The sequence below is a fragment of the Phoenix dactylifera genome, chromosome 3 (genome assembly GCF_009389715.1).
Source record: "Phoenix dactylifera cultivar Barhee BC4 chromosome 3, palm_55x_up_171113_PBpolish2nd_filt_p, whole genome shotgun sequence".
Lineage (NCBI taxonomy): Eukaryota > Viridiplantae > Streptophyta > Magnoliopsida > Arecales > Arecaceae > Phoenix > Phoenix dactylifera.
Window position 1 is genome coordinate 10,451,360 of NC_052394.1, and position 20,176 is coordinate 10,471,535.

The 20,176-nt window shown below is 39.2% G+C and overlaps 1 protein-coding gene across 14 annotated transcripts; it reads right to left on the reverse strand.

Moving 5' to 3' along the window:
* Window positions 1-3,848: 3,848 nt before the first annotated feature.
* On the reverse strand, window positions 3,849-19,889 carry LOC103716048 (cysteine-tryptophan domain-containing zinc finger protein 7-like). Of its 14 annotated transcripts, none has more exons than XM_039124599.1 (15): window positions 19,710-19,889; window positions 19,028-19,100; window positions 18,797-18,930; window positions 18,325-18,669; window positions 16,793-18,222; window positions 16,099-16,553; window positions 13,849-15,947; window positions 13,593-13,753; window positions 10,277-10,437; window positions 9,063-9,223; window positions 6,850-7,570; window positions 6,557-6,707; window positions 6,350-6,453; window positions 4,482-4,659; window positions 3,849-4,248 (listed from the first exon to the last, which is right to left on the reverse strand). In XM_039124599.1, the coding sequence occupies exons 1-11, from the start codon at window positions 19,866-19,868 to the stop codon at window positions 7,346-7,348; spliced, it is 5,403 nt and encodes a 1,800-aa protein (XP_038980527.1). In that variant the 5' UTR covers window positions 19,869-19,889; the 3' UTR covers window positions 3,849-4,248; window positions 4,482-4,659; window positions 6,350-6,453; window positions 6,557-6,707; window positions 6,850-7,345. The 14 variants fall into 14 exon arrangements, with proteins under 14 accessions (XP_038980527.1, XP_038980529.1, XP_038980540.1 ...); XM_039124601.1 differs by lacking the exon at window positions 4,482-4,659 and adding an exon at window positions 6,130-6,214; XM_039124608.1 differs by lacking the exon at window positions 3,849-4,248 and adding an exon at window positions 6,130-6,214 and having other exon boundaries at window positions 4,424-4,659; window positions 6,350-6,403.
* Window positions 19,890-20,176: the final 287 nt, after the last annotated feature.

A 20,176-nucleotide genomic window follows, 5' to 3' on the forward strand; every position in this document is an offset into this window, starting at 1 on the left:
ACAATGGTTTCTCCGGGGATGGCTAGAGACATCTAAAACTTTCACTCGGCTTTTTTAAATACCAGGGTTGCTTTCATCTCCTGGAAGCCCCCCACTTTCTAGTTTTCTTATGGTGAACTTCGACGGCAGTGTTGCTAAGGGAGGAGATAGCGGGGGTGTAGGCTTTGTTATCAGAAACCACAATGCTAGGCTTGTGGCGTCCGGAAGTCAGCGGATCTTCGACACTTCTGTCATTGGAGCTGAGCTCAGAGCTGTGTGGGAGGGTATCTCTTATGCAAGGCATATTCTGAGTGCGGTCTGCATTTACCTCGAAGAAGACTCGCCTACAGTGATCGAGTGGGTTCGAGATCGGCATAGCGATGCATGCAGGCAATCGCTACTCCACGATATATGAAGACTAGCGAGGGGGTGTAGCTCTTTTCGGGCCATCCATGTCTACCGAGAGACAAACAGTGCGGCCGACTGGATGATCTTCTTTATGGCTCATTATACTGTAAGAACCAAGTATCTGTTTCTTTGGAAGAATCAAGCGTCTGTTCCTTCTTCTAGCTTTTTTTTTTTTTTTTTCTAATTTTGCTAGATGCATTCATGCACATTTTATGTACGGCCCTATTGTAAAAAAAAAAAAAAAAAAGAGCTGCGGTTCAGTTTCCTGTGTTGTGCCCCTTTACAAATAAAATAACGGTACGATGTTGCCGCTTGTCCAATCCATTTAGTTCAGCTCGCCGTGTCTCTTCTTGATGTTTCCATATGTCTTGGGCTCTTGCTGCCACTTTTTCTTGGCTATCGACAATCCTGTCATTTAGTTGGGTGGAATTCACCGTCAGCAATATACCAACGGGTGCAAAAAGTACCAGCATTTTATTATTTTTAAAGATATCTTATTCATTTTATCAGCTCGCCATGTCTTGTACTAGGGCTTTGGTCATATCAGACGGTGAGACACCCAGCGAGGACATTTGCATGTTGCACAAAGCTCTTAACCTGGCTTCTTTGCCATTTTGTTCGTGTCATGCAGTAATCGATTCTATCATGGTTGTGATAAACATATTTTACTTTCTTCATCATAGTGGTGAAACCATTCTCCCATTTTCATGAGCAAATTGCTTACAATGCCTTCTTTTAATTTTTGAATTAGCCTGTTAGTTATTCTTACATGACTAAGATCTCCCAAAATAATGGTGGTGAGTACTTTCTTAGATATTTATATAGGTTCAAAAAATTCTGATAATAATTTTTTTATCTTTTTTAATAAGGTCTGCAGTTAGTATCAAAATGGATCTAGCCATGATTACTGTAGACTAGGATACTGCATTGCTTATTAGAGAGTTCTTGAATATTTATATATGATTAAAAAACTTAAATAGTATTTTTAAAGCCTTTGGCACGATGCACAAAATGGTTTTAGGAGAATATATGAAGTTTTTGTCTATAGAGGTGTTTATATCTTAGTGGATGATTGACGTTCAGGCATGTATTAATATTGGCAAGTACAGTCTGTGTTGTCCATCATAATCCTTTGGAGAATTGTTTTCAGAATATTTAACATTCAATAATCACACTATCTGATAATTCCGCTTGCAAATATCGGTTATTGGTTTTGCGCTCTTTTCTTCGAGCCTCATGTGACTGATACTTTACGTAGGAAAGGGCTCCCACCCTACCTTGCAGACAGGTTGCACGGATAGCAGCGGTCACTTCAGAAAACGCCAGTATTTGTTCGTATACTTACCAGATTCTCAGTCCCATAACCCACAAACAAAGGCTTCATAATATAAGGTTCCAGAGCCCATAAAAGCATGGCCTTACTTCCAAATTCCAATCAAATAATTCCGAGTTCGAAATGTACGGACGTCGATTAAATTATGAAGACCGGATGCTCTCTACTCAGACACGGAGTCTGAAAGAGTGTATCTTTTTATTGGTAATTTCAATGGTGCTAGGTGTAATTTTCTCACACGTGGTATTCGTACCGGAGCCCAGAGGGGTAACCAAGCCGGACCCACGGATGGAGAGGGTATGAGTAAAATCGCGGCCGGGGTGCCCAACACACGGTCATTTCTGTCCGCATCGGATGGGGGCCAGTGGGGGCTGTTACGCGGAGGTGGGCTTGTCCCTTCCTCCCCTTCCCCTTCCCTTTCCCATTCCCCTTCCCCATTTTCAAAGCAAAAAAAAAAATAAATAAAAAATAAAAATAAAATAAATAAATAAATAAATAGAGGGTTCAGCTTCGGAGCCAATGATTTTGTTCACCTGCCATTGTTGTAAAGTTATTTACCGGCGTATATTATATGACAATATGACATTTTCCATGATAACATTTAGACTAGTTTCTTATGTACATGAACACTTGAAAAATGCACCTATTACAAATCTGAACACATACTAATTACAGATCGTATATGAGGTTGTATTCCATTACGCTGCATTGGTATGGAGAAGGGAATGGTCTTTTAAAATGTTAGCAAATTTTTTGTTATTACAAGCATGTCCGAATTTTTTGTTACTTGGTTCATCCGCGCGGCCTGCACATCCTCACCAAACATATCATTGAAAATGCTTCGGAGCCAAGCCAAGGCTTGCAATATGCCATAAAAGAAACCCCACTCTTCGCAATCTTTAGAAAACCTGGCAAACTCATCTTGCCCCATGCCAGCTTTTTCCAGCCCTGGAGCCTTGAAAACTTGTGGGTAGGAATCTGGTTTTAGATTTCACCAGGAGGACTGGTCGTAAGTTGTGATGTGTCCTTGGCTTTGGTTAGCCAATGAATGGAGAGAATAGAAGAAAGTGGCGGCAGTAATGGAGTAGGCAAAGAAACGGGAGATCTTTGAAAGGAAATGGGATCTATATTGGAGTGTGTGATATAAAATTGGGGTCACTACTGAGTTCAATATAAAAAGGACTCTATCCTCCCCCCTCTCTTTTTTTCCCCATCCTGTTCTCTTATATTTTGCTTTGACTTTTCTTTCGAGACGTGTTGGCTTTGGCTTCCTTTTCAGATGGATTTTAGACTCAATGACATACACATGTTCAACTCATGGCAAGTGTTTCTTGTAGGAAATCTACATTATTGATAGATTAAAACATCATATTATTGAACTCCGGATGCTTGTCGTGATGTGGGGAAGGGGGTCGTCTCCTTTGGGAGTTAGACGGTCAAAAAAGTTAGCCTCCGAGGACATGGCCGCTTGCATTGAAGAAGACTGAATCATCGCCGAGTTGGAATGAATGGAAGTGCCTTTATATTTTCTGAGGTGTTGGCTGGAGGTGGACCATAAGGGAGACAAATGAACCGTTCTCTGCTCTGCAACCCCTACACCATCCGTTCTCTTGTTTGTTTTCAGCACCCAACCAACCATGGTGGCACTGGCACTCTGTTGGATTATCTTGTCTGGGCCCTTGTTTCGTTCTTCCTACAATAGTAGCAGAAATAGCAAACTGGAGTTCGACATGGACACCTTTTATCATCCCATCACGATGTTCATCAGATACTCTTATTGGGAGAGCAACTGGGGAATTATGCAAACCGACCCACCGTCAGAATCTTAATCCTTCTGAAACCTCTCGGGTTTTCAGAGCGTAATGAAACCTAGCCCAAACTTTTTAAGCTCCAGATCGTTTCAGCTATTCCGACTCGGCCATTAACGAGGAACCAACTCAGATAAAAGGCAGTACCGTTGGTCCACTTGAAGATTTATCTTGCGTCGAACTAATCTCATTCTTTAAAACTCGTCTAATGGCTTTAGCTTGTATTGATAAACAAACATAATCATTGGGCCGATATCAATAATGAACAGCTAATCTAACATATTTTTAGTTATTTGTATCTATCTATTTACCTATATATATAGTTCAATGAAGCTGGAATCAAGCAAGCAACTCGGTACATCTTGAAATATTTAGCATTCGGTCCAAAAACAAAAGCTGTATCAGTCTAGTAATTGATCTGAGCCTTGATCAAGCTTGATGGAGCCAAAAACAAGCTGCTCATGAAGCACAGCTTGCTCATTTTCAGACAGCGGATACCACTTCTCAGGTGTTCTCGAGTTATGGCCCGCAGACCAGCATCTATTTTCGAAGACTTAAAAAAAGAACTGAAACAGCTATGCCTTGCACGACACCACAAAGGATGCCTGGGCACTGTTCTAGGTTCCTGAAATTCTCATGGATCTACTTGAACAGAACCCTCATGGACCGTTATTCCTCCTATATCCAGGAGATCCGATAGGCATGTGGAAAAATAATCGCCTGCATAAAGAGATCTATAGATTAACAAACCCAACCCAATTATGATAACTGTTAATAATCTGAGCATCTACTATCTGCAAGTATTAACAAATCTCGACAATTATACTACTATGCTGCACAACTAATACTAATAGGCACCAAGCATGCACAAACATGAAAGAGAGCATGCGGCATAGATGGATAAGTCGTGCTCCCATGTTAATTTTAAAAGACTACCATGTTAATAGTAGTACTTTTATTATGAAATGAATCGATGCATTTTTGCTGCTATTTAAACACATGGGGAGTAGTCAGGCCAACTCAGAGAGAGTGGTGCTCTTTTGTACAATTCCCGATACAAATCCAACAAAACTACTGAAAGCATGCAGCCGCCTATGTCACTGCTCAGTCAACTTGCCATCTTTCTCCAACCTGAAAAAACGGCAATTTTGAGCAATCAGCATGCATCCACACCAACACATGCACATTAAGCCCCCAGAGTTGTATTTTGCTGGTTTCTTATGAAAAACAAGACTTCCATCTTAATTACAAACAATGGAAGCAAATGTATTCGTTAAGCCACTGCAGCTGTGTACGACCTAGGAAAACATGCCATTAGTCCAAGTGAAGATATCCAGAGTTTGATTATATTGCTATTGGCACACAAACAGCATTAGTTTAAATTTGGAATTAATGTGCATTATAAATTCTTTTATAATGCTCATTGTAACTTGAAAGTATTCTGATCCGAACCGACCCCCACATCCAAATGACTCCAAAATCAGCTCAGATTTAGACCTTGAGAACAAAATTATTAACATAATTAAAAACTTACAATTGTGAATTGAACCAACAGTTAGCAATGAAGCAATGTCCATTATATAATATAAAATGCATATGCAAGAAATCACCAAATATTGGTTCTTAAGTGTTCTCAAATTATAAAATCATGATGTCTTGTCCAAGATCTTGGTTTAGATATCCCACTATTAATGGCAAAATTTGACGCAAATCTAATGTAAGGAACCTATCTGGTCATTAAAAATTGTCCATTTCATCATTCAAGCAAAAAATAAAATTTCAAAAACATTTAGTTTATGACTTCAAGCATTTTCAGCATTGAAAATCTTGCAAGAAATATGAATTCTCAATAAAGATGAGCTACTATTACAATCAAGACTTGGAATTCTCAACTAAATGACAAGAAAAGATATGCCTACCACCCATACAAAATAAGGTTTAAAGCTCATATTTAATGCCTAAGACATAAATAAAGATTTTTATTAAGAAAAGCAAGATGGTGGCAATTTTCTATATTAAATTAGGTCATCACGTAAACAACATTAGCAGGGGAAAACAAAGTAAGGTCCCAGGCATCATTGCTGAATACTATGAAAATTTGGTGTTCCAGTGATGGCATTCCAAGATTAAAATAAGAAACATTAACGCAACAAATGATTGTTCAAGTACTAACACAACAGAAATCAAGCATAAAGAAAACTTTAGATGTGAGTCAAATTCATGCTTTATTCCACAAAATCTCCATCACTTACAACTTATCATATGCTCAAATCTGTTAAAAGTAGAAATAAATGTAATAATGACACTAAATAATTCATATATCTCCAATGTCGGAGATGAAATATTCTGGTGCCAAACAGCCAAGCAGTTCCTTACAAGTTCAGAAAGTTCCAGTTGGGTAGAATTTCTTCAAGAATTTTAACTAACATATTTAAAATAGAAGTCGACCAAAAAGGAATGTGTTGACATGGGGATCTAAGGGCTTTTCGAGCAAAATCTGGAGAGATGATATTATAAGGGTTCTTTTTTTCTGAATAAAGAATATATTGATTTTATCCAAGGAAGATTAAAAGGAAAGTGATTGTTGGTCTGAGAATGTACACAGGTACTCCCTGGACAGCAATTTTGTTTTCCTTGATTCTTTTCAAGTGGCTTTTCCTCTTCTCTCTTTTTGTTCTCCTTGGGTCTTCCATCACCATATCATCATTATAAAAAAAAAAATTATCAAACTCTCTTCCCATCTCTCTGATTATGAATGTATTTATTTATTATCAAATCTTAAAAATGCTGTTCAGTGTAAGTGGGTAGAATGGAGTTTTACCTGTTGGAGCTTTGTCTGAAGACTGACAGCAAGAGGGACCTCCCAAGAATATTCCTGCTCCCCACCTTATGTTAGCAATAATGATTTAATATTTAACAAATTCCCTGTCAGATAAAACAAACATGCGGCAATTAATATAGCATACGATAAATTTAGAAGATTAAGATCCAAAAAGAGAAAAAAATCATATATTTCCACTTTACGTACCTCTTTGGGAAAGTTTCGAACACAGAAGCTTCATGTCAGAGAACCTACATACTAAAGGTCTTTATACACTCTAATTGTTCGGTACCCGTCTGCTTCATCCCAGATTGCATATATTCTGATCCTGGGTATGAACAAGAGCCAATAGAACAACCTATAGAAAAGTTAAAATGCAAAATTATTAGCAGCAGCTATAGCAGTTGACTTCCAAATGTATAAAACAGCTTCTTCGACATTGTTATAGCTTAAAGACAGGAAAAAGAATAAGATACTCGAATTCTGAAAACATTACATACCATGACAAGACACGTTAGTTTGTACTCAGCTTTGTGGCATTTTAAACAAGGTTATATCGGGCATTTCATAGCAGACAGAGCTTAATGGAAAACAATTCATGCATGCACCACTTCCCCACCATGTTTCCACTGTCACATAGATTTTGAATCCACAAACAAAGCAAGTGAAACAACCTTGTCTATAGCAGTATCTCCATCTTGTTGCTGAGGCAGGGTAATAAGAAATGCATTACACCTGTCACCCCTCCATATTGATGGAGCAAGGGGCAAAAATTAAGCCCTTCTCCATGCCTCAAACATCACAGGCCACAAAGAATATTTTACGAGGACTGCAAGCTGATCTTTCTGTACACATTCTACAGGAAGTGAGACTGAGAGATCCAATCCCTTCAGTAAGAACATGCCATCGTAGAAGTGAGATCGAAACCAATCCAGCATTTTCACCCCATTATAATCAGCATAGCTGAGGGTAATGCAGAAGAACATGATCTTCTATTCACAGGGACAATGTCTGCTCTGTCTTTGAACAACTAACTACCAATAGACTCCATGATAGCCGTACAAGTCGCAGTAGTTCTTCTACATTGTGAAAGTTGAAATCGAGAACTCTTCTCACAGAAGACATGCCATCAGCCCTGTCCTTTTCCAGGCTGACACTAGCAGCTGCAATAGCAATCTGCGATTTCCTAGTCGCTTCAAATGCACCATTTAGATCGTTTGTCTGCAGCCAAATTTATTTAGGACACCTTTAGATGCCATGCCAAAACCACCAACTATTAAAGGTAAATATCATCCACATGTCTTTTATACAAGAAAACAGCAGAACACATGCTCATATGTATTAATACAAACAAAAAGCCAGACCACACTACCCACTTTCAGTTAAGCCAATTTAGGCAGTATTCTTCCTGCTTGATTCACGAAATCCTAAAGATTTTTCATCATGAATACACAAAAGACACCAAGCACATACATACATATATCCTATGAAAGGCATGGAAATGGATATAGACATGGACATGGATATTGTAAGATATGGATATCAGCATAGTCTGCCGTACCGGTCCGTACCGGCCGGTACGGGCCGGTACGTACCGGTCCGGCCTGGAACCGGTACCGGATCAGCGTAAAATCCGGTACCGGTAATTTATTGTTGAAGGACCGGTACGCCACCGGTTCGGACCGGTACGGACCGGTACGGGACCGGTTTCGTACCGGTCCGGCCGCCACCGGTACGCCGACCAGTACCGATACGGCGGACCTTGGATATCAGCAATATGGCAAATCCCATAGAAGGATACAATACAGCTGGGATATGGTAGTAAATAAATAAGGCAAATCCCATAGGAGGACACGATACAACTGGGATATGGTAGTAAATAAATATACAATATCTGAATACATGAAAAAAATCATTCATAAAGCATAACAAGTTATCGTGGTAGCATAATTCAAACTCAATATAATAACACCAAAATCCACAAATTCCATCATTTTGTCACCATACATATCCATAGAATACAATCCATAACAAATACAGTAACATCAGAATTGCAAACTCTAAAGTTAACTATCCATCATTAAGAAAAAATATTGATCTCAGAATAAATAAATAAACGAAGGAAGGACTCCCACTCTTCCTTGGAGGTCAACAAAGTATACCAACATCGATATCCATTACAATATCAGATAAGGAAACAGCATGCAATTCAAAGTATCAACGCATCCTAACATAAATAACTAAATAATAAACAAATAAATAAATAATAAACAAATAAATAAATAATGGCACTTCCCTTCTTCCCTGTAGGTATCTACAAAATATCCCAACATCAGTATCCAATCCATATCGGATAAGGCAACAGAATGCAATTCAAACTATCAATGCAGCCTAACATATATCAAAATTGTAAGGTCCCAACTTACTGTAGCAAGTTAGACTGTCAGAAATGAATCAACAGCAAAGATACATGTACTACCAGTCAACCATAAGATGCTGCTAATTTCCTGAAACTGTATAGCTTGTGAGTTAATAAGTTTATATTCTCAGGCTGTGTGCACTGTTGATGTTTTCCTTTTTTTTTTGTTTGGAGAGAGGGGGGGGGGGGGGGAGCAGGGCTAGTATGATTTAATAATATATTACCAAGTAGCAGGTATATGCCTATTTCTCATCCATCAAAACTTGATGAAAAATCAAAAGTAGCAAAACTTACATAGTTGAGCAACCGCATAATTTGCGGATGATTGCGAGCAGCTACAACATGGGTGCCAGCAACCTGAGGAGAACAAACACCCCTGGCTGATGTAGCCTTACCTAATGTACCCTGATTGTTTAGGTTATCAACATCTGAAGCAGAAGAGGATGGCGATTCTCCTGTGACCAAAAATGGACAATTAACATCTTAGCAATGACTCTTCATTAACATAGTGTATAACACATGAACAGGCATAAATGGAAATAATGTTCAGAAATGGCTGTATGGAACAAATGCAGAAGGAAAACCTTGACAAGCAGTCATACAGTACCACCAAAACTATATCTAAGGGGGAAAAGGATGCAGATTCATACAAGCAACAATGTGATAGTGCGCATGACAATTTTTGATAGTTAATTTTTTTTAAAAAAGATGATTTAACAATCAACAAAAGAATATCAAAAGAATCTCTCCTCTTAAAAACTAGATCTTTAGCAAATTAAAGGATTTTTCTATCCATTACACTGATAGGAACTAAGCATTGATTAGGACTAAGCTTTGTCAAATTCATTATGTATTCCATGAAATCAGTAAGAACCAACAGCCCACAATCCCTCTCCGAACAAGTTTATCCACCCATTTCCACCGAAAGCAGATTTCATCTACATTTAAGTTACATTAGCACGACCCAATTCACAACAACTGGACACTAGGATCTTCATCAGCAAAATAACTACTTAAAAATATAAAATAATCGTAATCCCGCTGCCCTATAATTGGAGACAGTGAAAAGGTTCTGCCAGTTCCCCAGAAAGGGTCCAACAAATAATGACTCTATTCATGAAGGAAACTGACAACATGATCATTCCCTCAAGGTTCACAAAAATTCGAAGTATGAGCATTTGTCGACAGAACTCCACAAATGAGCTCTCAAGATCACAGTAGATCAAATGTAAGACATCTTACATTTTCCACTTTTCGTTCAAGCAGATGAGATCCTCATAGCACAATCTATTCATTCACTCTACTTTTTTGTACAAGTCCAATAGAGCTGCAGTAAATGGTTTGTTAAAAGTACTATCTGGAATGATCAGTATTTAAGTCTATAGTTTAGGCAACAACTGCCATTAAATATTAAATCTATGTATTTACCAAACAAAACATAGGAACAAGTACAATACATGTTGAAACTTTTAGACCCAAATTCCAACAATTGCTGCATATCTACTAACCTGGCTGAAGAATCTGAAGAGCTGTTTGTAATTCATGTTGATCTCTGCTTGCACTGGGATATTTGTAGTACGCAGACTTCAAATATGCCACTTCCACACACTTGTATGCTAAAGCAGCTGCTGCCATTTCTTTGCATCTCTCATATTCATGGGCACAAAATCTGATAAACCAAGCATCAGCCAAATAAAATAATCTACTGAAAATAAACTTTTATGTTTCTTTTATACACGTCAAGTTTAATTCAGCAAAAGAGTGCACAGATTATGATAGTCCAGTTCTTCAACTTGATTGGTATAGTCCAATCCTTCAACTTGAATAGAGACGTGGTTGAATGTCATGAAGCCATAGATGCTCTATTTTCTATTATTTGCTAAGTTAAAAATTTCCCATTATTGTAAACATCAATGTTTCTAACCTGGCCTGTTTGACCAGGTCAACCACCACCCATCACCCACAAGCCAAAACGGGTTGGACCCGCAAAATAAAACCCCATATGAACTGCTTTTTGAATCACCATCCCAAGCAGTCCAAACATTCGAACCACCCAGTCCTAATGACTCATGCCCTCACAGGTCTAGTAACAAAGACTCATGGTGACAAGCTATGTAAAAGAAAAGGAAATGGCATACCTTTTTTATGCCCCCTTTTCCCCATTCCCAGTTATAGTGCTTCTTTACATCCCACTCTAGAGCACATCCCCTAGGTTTTCTACTGTCCCAATTAAGGGTTTCAAGTGGGTGTCATTTGCCTTGATGCCGGTGTAATACACTAAGAAGATAACTAGATCTGCTTCTAGAATCATCGATAAAAGTTCCAAGCTAGTCATGGTAGATTTAAGGTTTCTCCACCAGTTCTCAAACAGCTTTAGATATTAAAGATCAAGATGGTGGTGGATTGGAACAACTTTAGAGATCAGAGGTGATACTTGGGCCCTATCCAATTCTTGCCTTGCCATTGGCTGATCAGACAGGGATCATCTCCCGTTCAAATTTCATTGGTAGAGATCTAGGATTGGCTCGCTAGGGGATAGCTCTTCTCCTTTCAAAGTTGATACTAATCAAATTAGGATGATCCAAATGCAGATTAGTAGCTGACACACAATCAAATCAATGACCCATGAAGTGTCCATCAAGTATATCAAAACCATAAACATCAAGCACTTCTCAACTATATTTTATTTTTCAAAAAACTCTTTAATTGCCAGTAATATTTAGTAAGGGCCACATAGTACATCCTACGTCATTTCAAGTTTTTCTAAATCTTTTTGCACCATCCATCCATGTTATCTCCAATTTTCACTCCTCTCCTGAATATTTCAATGCAATTTCAGATACCTCTTCTAATCAAGCTTCCTTTGATCTTCATGGCAACCCCTTTACTCCTTTCCTCCTTTTACATGTCTCCGAATATTTCAATGAAATTCAGATATTTTTTCTAATCAAGCTTCCTTTTATCTTCATGGAAAGCCCTTTACTCCTTTCCTCCTTTTACATGTCCATCGCTTAGCCCAAAACCACTGCAACTCCTTTCCTCCTCAAATGCACTCACTCCTCACCCCTATAATGCCTAGACTTCTGAGATTACCACAAAAATTCTCATATCTGCACCACTCATCTTGCAAGCTTAAGCCCTGGACCCCCTTTTAGTCCTGACCTACACAACATTCGTGGCCCTATTGTCATTTTATTGAAAAGGCATTGGGCTGCCATCCACATCCTTTTAATGGATCTAAGAAAATAGAATTAACATTACATCACTTTCTAATAGGGCTTCAATATTATTTCCATTTTCAGCAAGCTTCAATTTTATAATAATATATTTTCTTTCATTTAATCTTAGATCCCAACCTTCCAAGGAATCCCATAATGATTCCAAATACTTATAAATAACCTATTCTCATCAAATCGATTTCTATTATGTTGTCAGCAGATAATATATAACATGGGATTAGAGCCAAACTTTGGTGTAAGCACACTGCATCTATAAATTCAATTGTCCCACCAAATCTACTTCAAGGATTAATCCCTATCTCTCCATTTAGGTTGCTCATCAGTTTTTTGACTTTCCCTAAGGTGATAAGCACAATTATTTCTGTTTTGTGCCATACATTTCCCTATCACAAAAGGGAAGTAAAGAAATTGACACACCAGAAGTAAAGAAATTTCCATGGATACCAGAAGGAAAAAAAAAAGAAAAAAAAAATCTATGTCAATATCCAAAGAAAAGACCACTGCCTCCCCCCTTCCTTGCCTGATAATGAAAGATAATACAGAATTTCAAGAATATTCAACATAAGAAGTTGCAATTCGAAATCAAGATTCTTAATAGTCACATACATATGGACAAATTTCTTGCTCTTAAACATTTGGCACATCATGGATCAACATTTGAATCCCAAACAATGTCAAGCAAATAATTAAATGTCTCCTGACATTGTCCACATCTGGACAAATATGGAAAACATGTGGCACCAGCAAGGCATACCTTGTCAAACCCTGACTTTATTATGAAAAGATTATTTTTCACTCAATGCATTTCACATAACTTCAAAATCCCATCTGGTCTAACTGATCATAACAGTGAACAATGTCTTCATGATCAAGTCATGACAACACATTCAAAATCAGGAGGTTCTTCATGTTTGACGCGTGTAATAAACTGATCCTCATGTTGCATAAATATTCTTATCATTACCTTTAAGCACTGGTGTAGCAAAATTAATGAGGTATTCCAAAAATCCTTGCAAATGAGCAATCACATTGGAATATTGAATATTAAATTTATTTGGGATGTTGAATCAGGTTTGGTGCTGACTATGAAATGGTTGTGCAAAAATATTGTTCTTTTAGTTTTCTCAAGGGTTCAAAAGTCACAAATCAAGTTGGTTGACCCTTAGTGCATGAAGTTTATAGATGTTTGATCAGGAGAAAAAAATGAAGACCCAACCATAGAAGCTGCTAGTGCAAAAGAGGAAGACTAAGTAATGTAAATGCTACTTATGCTGATTTGCCATCCAAAGAAGCACTTTCTGCTAAAGAAGAGGAGACTGAAAAAACTAGCATAAGTAGATAACGGCATGCAACACCACAAGGTTAAAACAGCCACAGGAGGTGCAGCTAGCAAAATCACAAAGTACACAATAGGCTTGTGGCCAGAGTGAAGAAAGAGGCCGGCATGCAATATTGAAGTTTCTATTTTTATGTGTCAACGACAAACAATCCAATATGGGCTTTATAATAATAAGTCACTTTGTTAATTGCCTATTAACAAAATAACATAGCCTAAAAAGTGAATTATCATGAAATTTTAGCTTACTGGCAGAGTTTTGCTGTATCAAAATACATCTGCATTGCACGCGATGCGTCCCCTTGTTTTGCACTATCAAAATTGAGAGGCTCCATAAGAAAGGCATAATGTAAAAACTTCAAGGCTGCCTGAAAGTATAGGCCTGTGCTTTCAAGTTCTAATCCCTCACTCTGCAAAATGAAACATTTATCAGAACAATTGCAAAGCAACAACAAGATCAGTAAACTTTGAAGATGAACAAATTAAATGAAATGTTCATGTTAACCTTTAAACGATTAGCTGTATGCTTCAAATCTCTTGCTTCTTTCATGACAATATATGCAGCAGAATGACCATCCTTTCGAATTGGACTTGAAGTGTCAGGACCATTTGGGATGCCTTGCCTCAAACTATTGTGGTGCACCCCATTGTGGATATCGGGTTGTCTGGATTCTTTGCCTGCCTTTGATGCATCGGCATTTACTGCATCATTAGAGGGTACTTCTGACCTGCTTCCCTTGACAGGTGAAGAGACTTTTTGAGGGACTTGATTATGTGTTTCCTGTTTATCTCCAGAAGCCAAAATTGAATGTGCTTTCCCTATTCCAACAGGCAGTTCCCGTTGATCAATCAGATCAGAAACATTGTGATCTAATGACTTTCCATCATTGTCAGAAGATGCTGGTTGTAGGTCGTCATGGATATTGGACTTACCACATCTAACTCTGACAACTGCAACTCTTGAGTCAAGATCCTTATGCTGATTAGAAAGCATGGACGGACCATGAGTATCCAAATGTTCTTGTATTCCATTATCTCTTCTACCTGTAGACCATCTTGTGGCAGAGTCCTGCTTCCCCGAAAAATCTTTCTCATCCCTCAAATCTTCAAGATAAGTAGAATGCTGATGAGAACTCAGGTCAACCTTCTGTTGGCAGCCGCTGCCATTCTTCATAGAATATGAATCCTTGTTTTCATTAGACAAACCAGAAACCTTAAGCTTACCTTTCTCCAAGTCTGATCTAGAGCTCCTCGGTCTCTCTTTGAACCGTGAAAAAGAGTTCTTGCCAGACTTCTGTTGACCAGAACCATTTACCTGGTGGTGTTTATTCAGCCTATCTAAATCTTCAATATGGTCTTTACATGGAAGTTCATGAGGATATCTGTAATCCATAAGATTCCTAGTACCACTCGCCACATTAATCTCTTCCATCTCAACAGGTGACAGATCATCATGGCTAACCCTTTTCAAATGAATTCCATCTTCAGCTTTGTCACAAGATAACTGATTTGCTTCTCTATCCTGATGATCAAATGACCCTCTCGTAAGACTTAAAACTCCCAATTCTGCTTCTCTATGATTTTCTATAAGTCGTTGTTGGACAGAATAAGCTGTCTCCTTCCTTCGTTTTCCAGAGCGGTCACTTCCACCATCAGCTTCACTATCTGAATATCTTCTTGGGCTCCCCAGGACAGAGGAACCAACATGTAAAGCATCATCCTTTACCACTGAGTTTCTTCTGTTAAAGAGCTTTTCAGTATTTGAATACCTCAATGGAGATGAAGAAACTGACTCTACTGGAGAGGCCTTTGTTTCCTGAATGTTGGCTTTACTTTTGCGGGAGCTTGATACCTTTGAAGAACTTGAAGTAGCTGCTGTAGAAGTCTGTGCATATGCCATCTCCCTCTTCGAGGGATCAACAAAGTCCAATGCCTGTCTAGAAGTTTCATTCCCTTGGGAAGGCCCCAACTGATGCTCTTTTCCAGTGGCATATCTGCCCTCCTCATCCATTCCATCAGGCAGATGCTCTCTGCTAGCAGGCAAGACAATTCTGGTCGAGGAACTTTTTTTATCAATCCTGCCTGTACTGGACCCCTTTCCCTCAGACTTTGAAACCCTACCCTTCTTTAACTTTAACATCTCAGGTCTTAAAACTTCATTGACAGTAGCCTGGACCTCCTGATTGTGCTGATCATCTTGCCACTCCTTCAGTTTTCTCTCCGTAGAAGCAAATTCCAGTTTCTCAGATTTTTCTACATTTGATGCATTGGTTTGTTTTTTAATATCCCCATTTGGAAGATACTGAATTTCATCTTTTAACCTCTTAGATGATGCAGACAAACTATCTTTCAACTCAGACTTCAAGTCCTTTGACGAAGAACCATCTCTGTGTTTCTGAAGATTTTTTGCAATTATCTTAGTTGACAGACCATTAGCCATGTCAGGACCTGCTTTTCCAGCTAAATCATGGTCAGAATAACAATCTCTGACAGGATGATGTGAGCCTTCTTTCTTGATTTTCTTAAATGCTCTAAAATCATTTAGATCAACCTCTCTCTTGCTATTTGGTTTTGATTTTTTATCGTTTTGTCCAATAAAATCACCTGCAGTAAAGTATAAGAGAAACAATATATTACTGTTGCAGAACCAACTTTGCCTATTACAAAGACATGAGCATTGGCGCAATTAAAGGTTGCCTGGTAGGTCAAAAGCCTTGAAGAATAAGAAAAAGAGCTCAAATTGTACAGGGTGTACCTTCATTTGAATAGCAGCCGAGATTTTTATGCTTCTCCTTTTGTTTGTGTTTTTGCTTCTCTGCAGTGAAGTCAGTTGATTTGCCCGCATGGCTGAGGCCAACTTTGTCTGACGAGTTTGTTTCAAAAGGATACTGGTTCGGATCATTCAAATTTCTACTTCTGTTAGAGACCTGTAGGTTCGTATTCACAGGATTTGAAAACTGAATTGAATGATTAGGTACAGTAGTTGCATCCTTAGGTCCATTTTTTCTCTTCCCAATAGCAGGCACACTTCGCATGTTATGTTCAATTTTTTGATTGAGATGCAGAGCATTGGTTGAAGTAATGCTTGATGCAGCAACATTATGATGGCCTTCCAAACTAGCACCACTCTCAGGAACAGGAATCAGATATAGTGCACGTAGTGCTTTTGTTGTTTCCTCCTCACTGAATTCGCAACTATTCATTCTAGGCCTGCATGAGATTTTCAGAAAGTAATCAGTTGGAGAACAACATAAATTTAGAGGAACGAATGCAAAAAGCATCAGATGTTAGTTGCCAAACTTCAGAATAAAGAACATTGCAAAAGTAATAATAATTAGAATATCATAGTAAATACGTACAGATAAATTTGTGCATAACAAAACAAGAAATGGGTATACAGTGATAACCAAACAAAATTAAGTTGACAGTGCATTCAGAGAAAAACTTACAGCCAATCAAGCAGGCTACATTGCCAGTTCTTGGGGAGGCGATCAGGATTGGTACCATAGGGTAAGAGGCGCCATTGCTGGCATATATCACAACATACCCAATGTTCATTTATAACAACAGGAGCATGGGTGGCAGCAGCTGCACCTGAATATGGGGCATTGCCCATCAAAGGCATAGTTGCGGGCTCATTAATAGAAACATCAGAGGTGGGAGCATTATCAACCTTTTTATCACCTGACCTCCCCTTTGATGTTTCAATAGACGTCAAGGGCTCTTTCTCATGTTCATAGTTCCGAACCTTTAGTTTATCTTTGTAATGTAAATCTGGAAAACCAGCTCCACTCTCAAGCTGTTCAGGATTTACAGCACCCATAACATCACCGCAAGATTCTTTAGATGAGTCCTTACTCGATCCTTTACGGGATTTCAAAACTTTGGACTTCTTTTCAAAATGCTTAGCTTTTGCATCAGAGCTTTTCTTCTTTTCTTTTAACGATGCAGAAGAGTGACCACTCAGGTTGTCCTTTGATAACTCCATGAGTGGTGCTGCATCAGTTTGGCTTCCCTTCAGCTTTCTTTTTCCCTCAGATAACTGGTCCTTCCCTCGGAATATCTTCTCTCCTTGTTCCCATGAAGTAGCTTTCTGAGAAGAAATCTGTTTAACTGGATTTGTCTGTCCAGCCATGTCCTCCTTCTTTCCCCTAAACATATTAGAATTGCCATTAACTAGATCATAACTCTTCTCAACTTTGCTCCCGTCTTCTCTTTGCAAATCAGATGAAGTGTTCTTATTGCTACTTGTATTTCGTTCTTCCAAGGCCTTCTCTGCAATCATTGCTTTTGAGTTAAGTTTTCCTTTTGCATGTGTTGCTTCATTCTCTAAATTGCCAACTGCATTATTTTCCATGCCTTCCATTGACTCCAATTCTTTATCCTTAACTATATCAGGAAAGGGTATTCTCTCCTTCGCTGTTATCTTCTCATGTTCCTTTGAGTAATCCAACATTCTAGTGACACCTTTCACTGACTCCCTAACTATCTGCCTTTCTGTTTTTCTATCAGCATTCTCCAAACCAGCTAAAAGTGGTATATTCAAGGCATCAGAAACAAGCTTTTGTCCTGCTGCGGTTTCAATATCAATTTCCCTATTCAAAATTGTGCTTATGTCATCTTCGCATTTTACATTCTTTACTTCTGTGGACTTCCCTTTCTTCTCATCAGACTTCATGTTCTTTTCATTGTAAACTTTGACATCTTTCGCAGGCAGTGTCAAATCACTTAGGACTGCACACCCGTCAGGAGTGCCCTTGTACAGCATGCCAGTTTTACATTTTTTAATGAAAGAACTATCTGTCCCAGTCAACTGGAATATACTACCTGGAAGAGGTGAAAGCAAAACAGCCCCAGGAACTGGAGAGCATGTCATCATCTGCTCCATTACATTTATGAACACAAAAATCATTAGCTGATGCAAACTCTATGATCCTGTCTTCCTTAATGGAAGATAAGTTGAAGATTGGAGCAAATTTACCTTGAGAATGGCCCACGGAGACTCAGGGGAAAACCCTCCACTCACATCAGGGCTATCCTCCAATGATGAAGATGGAGACATGTCAAGGCCCAGACCGCTGTAGATAGCAGCATTATTTCTTGCCAACATGTTATCAGGGCCAACTTTTATGCGGACCTTTAATGTCTTCTGGTCACTTCCATTAACTGGTTTGTTCAAGGAATCATGCTGGGGAATAGACTCCTCATTACTTTGTGTTCTCATACCCATGTCTTTTTTGCTTGAGATCTTGCTTGGTGTTGTCGAGGCAGTGCACTTTTTAGAGAGTGATGCCCCAATTTTGATGGAAGGATTCTGATATGTACCCTGTAGAGATACATAATCGTAATTATCAAGGAAAAGCTAGTCTACTGAACTATTATAGTTTTTCTTCTTCCGATGGGAAACCTAAGCTGGCCCATAACTTTGTGCATGCTGAATTAAAATAATGTACCTCGAATGAAAGGGCGTAGGGAGATCTTGTGCCATTGTGGTTTGGCACCCTCAGCGGACTTTTAGGTTGAGACAGAATGGTTGGAGAACGCTGGTAAGTAGGCAAAAAAGAACCATATCCCCCAAACTTTGTCCCTGTTATTCAATCAATTTTTCAGAACCTCATCTATGGTTGCAATTACCATAAGTTGGAAAATTGATACCATAGTGGAGGCTATATAATCTGACTTACCCAAGTTTTCCGCAGACACTCCACCTTCAAAATCTTTTTGGAAATGCCCCAATACGTCTTGAAGTTTTTCATCCTGGAAGGAAATGAAAGCCAGTTCTGTAAAGAACCATACAAATGCACATAGAAAAGAAGAGCACCACCACACTCTTAGTGAGAACTATAAATGTGAAATGCATGAACATTCTGCATGCTCTTAAATTCAGCGAGCAAAAGGCATAACTTTAGAGCTGCATGACTAGGCATTTTTTCAGCCTGAATTCAGTCAAAAATATTGTTACAGTTTCCACTATAACACTTAGCAATTCTTCAACGTGCGCAGCTGAACTTAAGGAGTTATGGAGACGAATTCTGACTGTAATTGTGTTGCTAGAAAGACGGAAAAGCGACATTCTTTTAATCTAGGCATCTCCTACCATAGCGCAATGTTGTAATTCCACTGATTCCCAAAATTATGCTCCAGAAAATTACATGAGCAACAAATTTCAAGTTCTTATACAGCCAACTCAAACAGAAATATGGAAGCAAGAAACAAAAAAAACTGGAACGAGCCAACTTTTCTAATACAAACTTTAGCCATATCTCATCAAAACCATGAAATTGTCAGTGCTAATAAAACGAAAGATCCAAACTTTCTCCTAAAAACGAAATAAAGCACGACAGCGAGACCAATCGAAGGTCTTACGATGTACGAGAGCGCGATGTCGGGGTCGACGCAGGAGTCGTCCTCCCCCTCCTCCTGCCCGGAGTACGCCTCTCCTTCTTCGAGCTCGTTCTCCTCCATTCCCCCAAACCCTAAGCCTACCTCCTTTCTCCCTTCATCCCTCCTCCTCACCGACAGCATCCAATCACCCTTCCCCCCAATCCCCCACCCACCCCGCCCCACCGCCCAACTCGAGACACCCGGCTCAAATCCCTCTCCTTCCGCAGCCTCCCGGAATCCCACGGCCGGAATCCAAAACCTAGAACCCCTCCCCGATCGAGGCGAGCCCGGCGGGCCAAATCAACACCTCGCTCCGCCCCCAAAACCCGGCGGCCAAGGAGCAGAGTTTCGGCGATCGAGAGATCTCCGAGATCGATTTCGAGGGGGAGCCAATAGACGGCGTAGAGATCGCGAACGCGAGAAGCCCCGGAGGGTTTTTCTTCGGATAT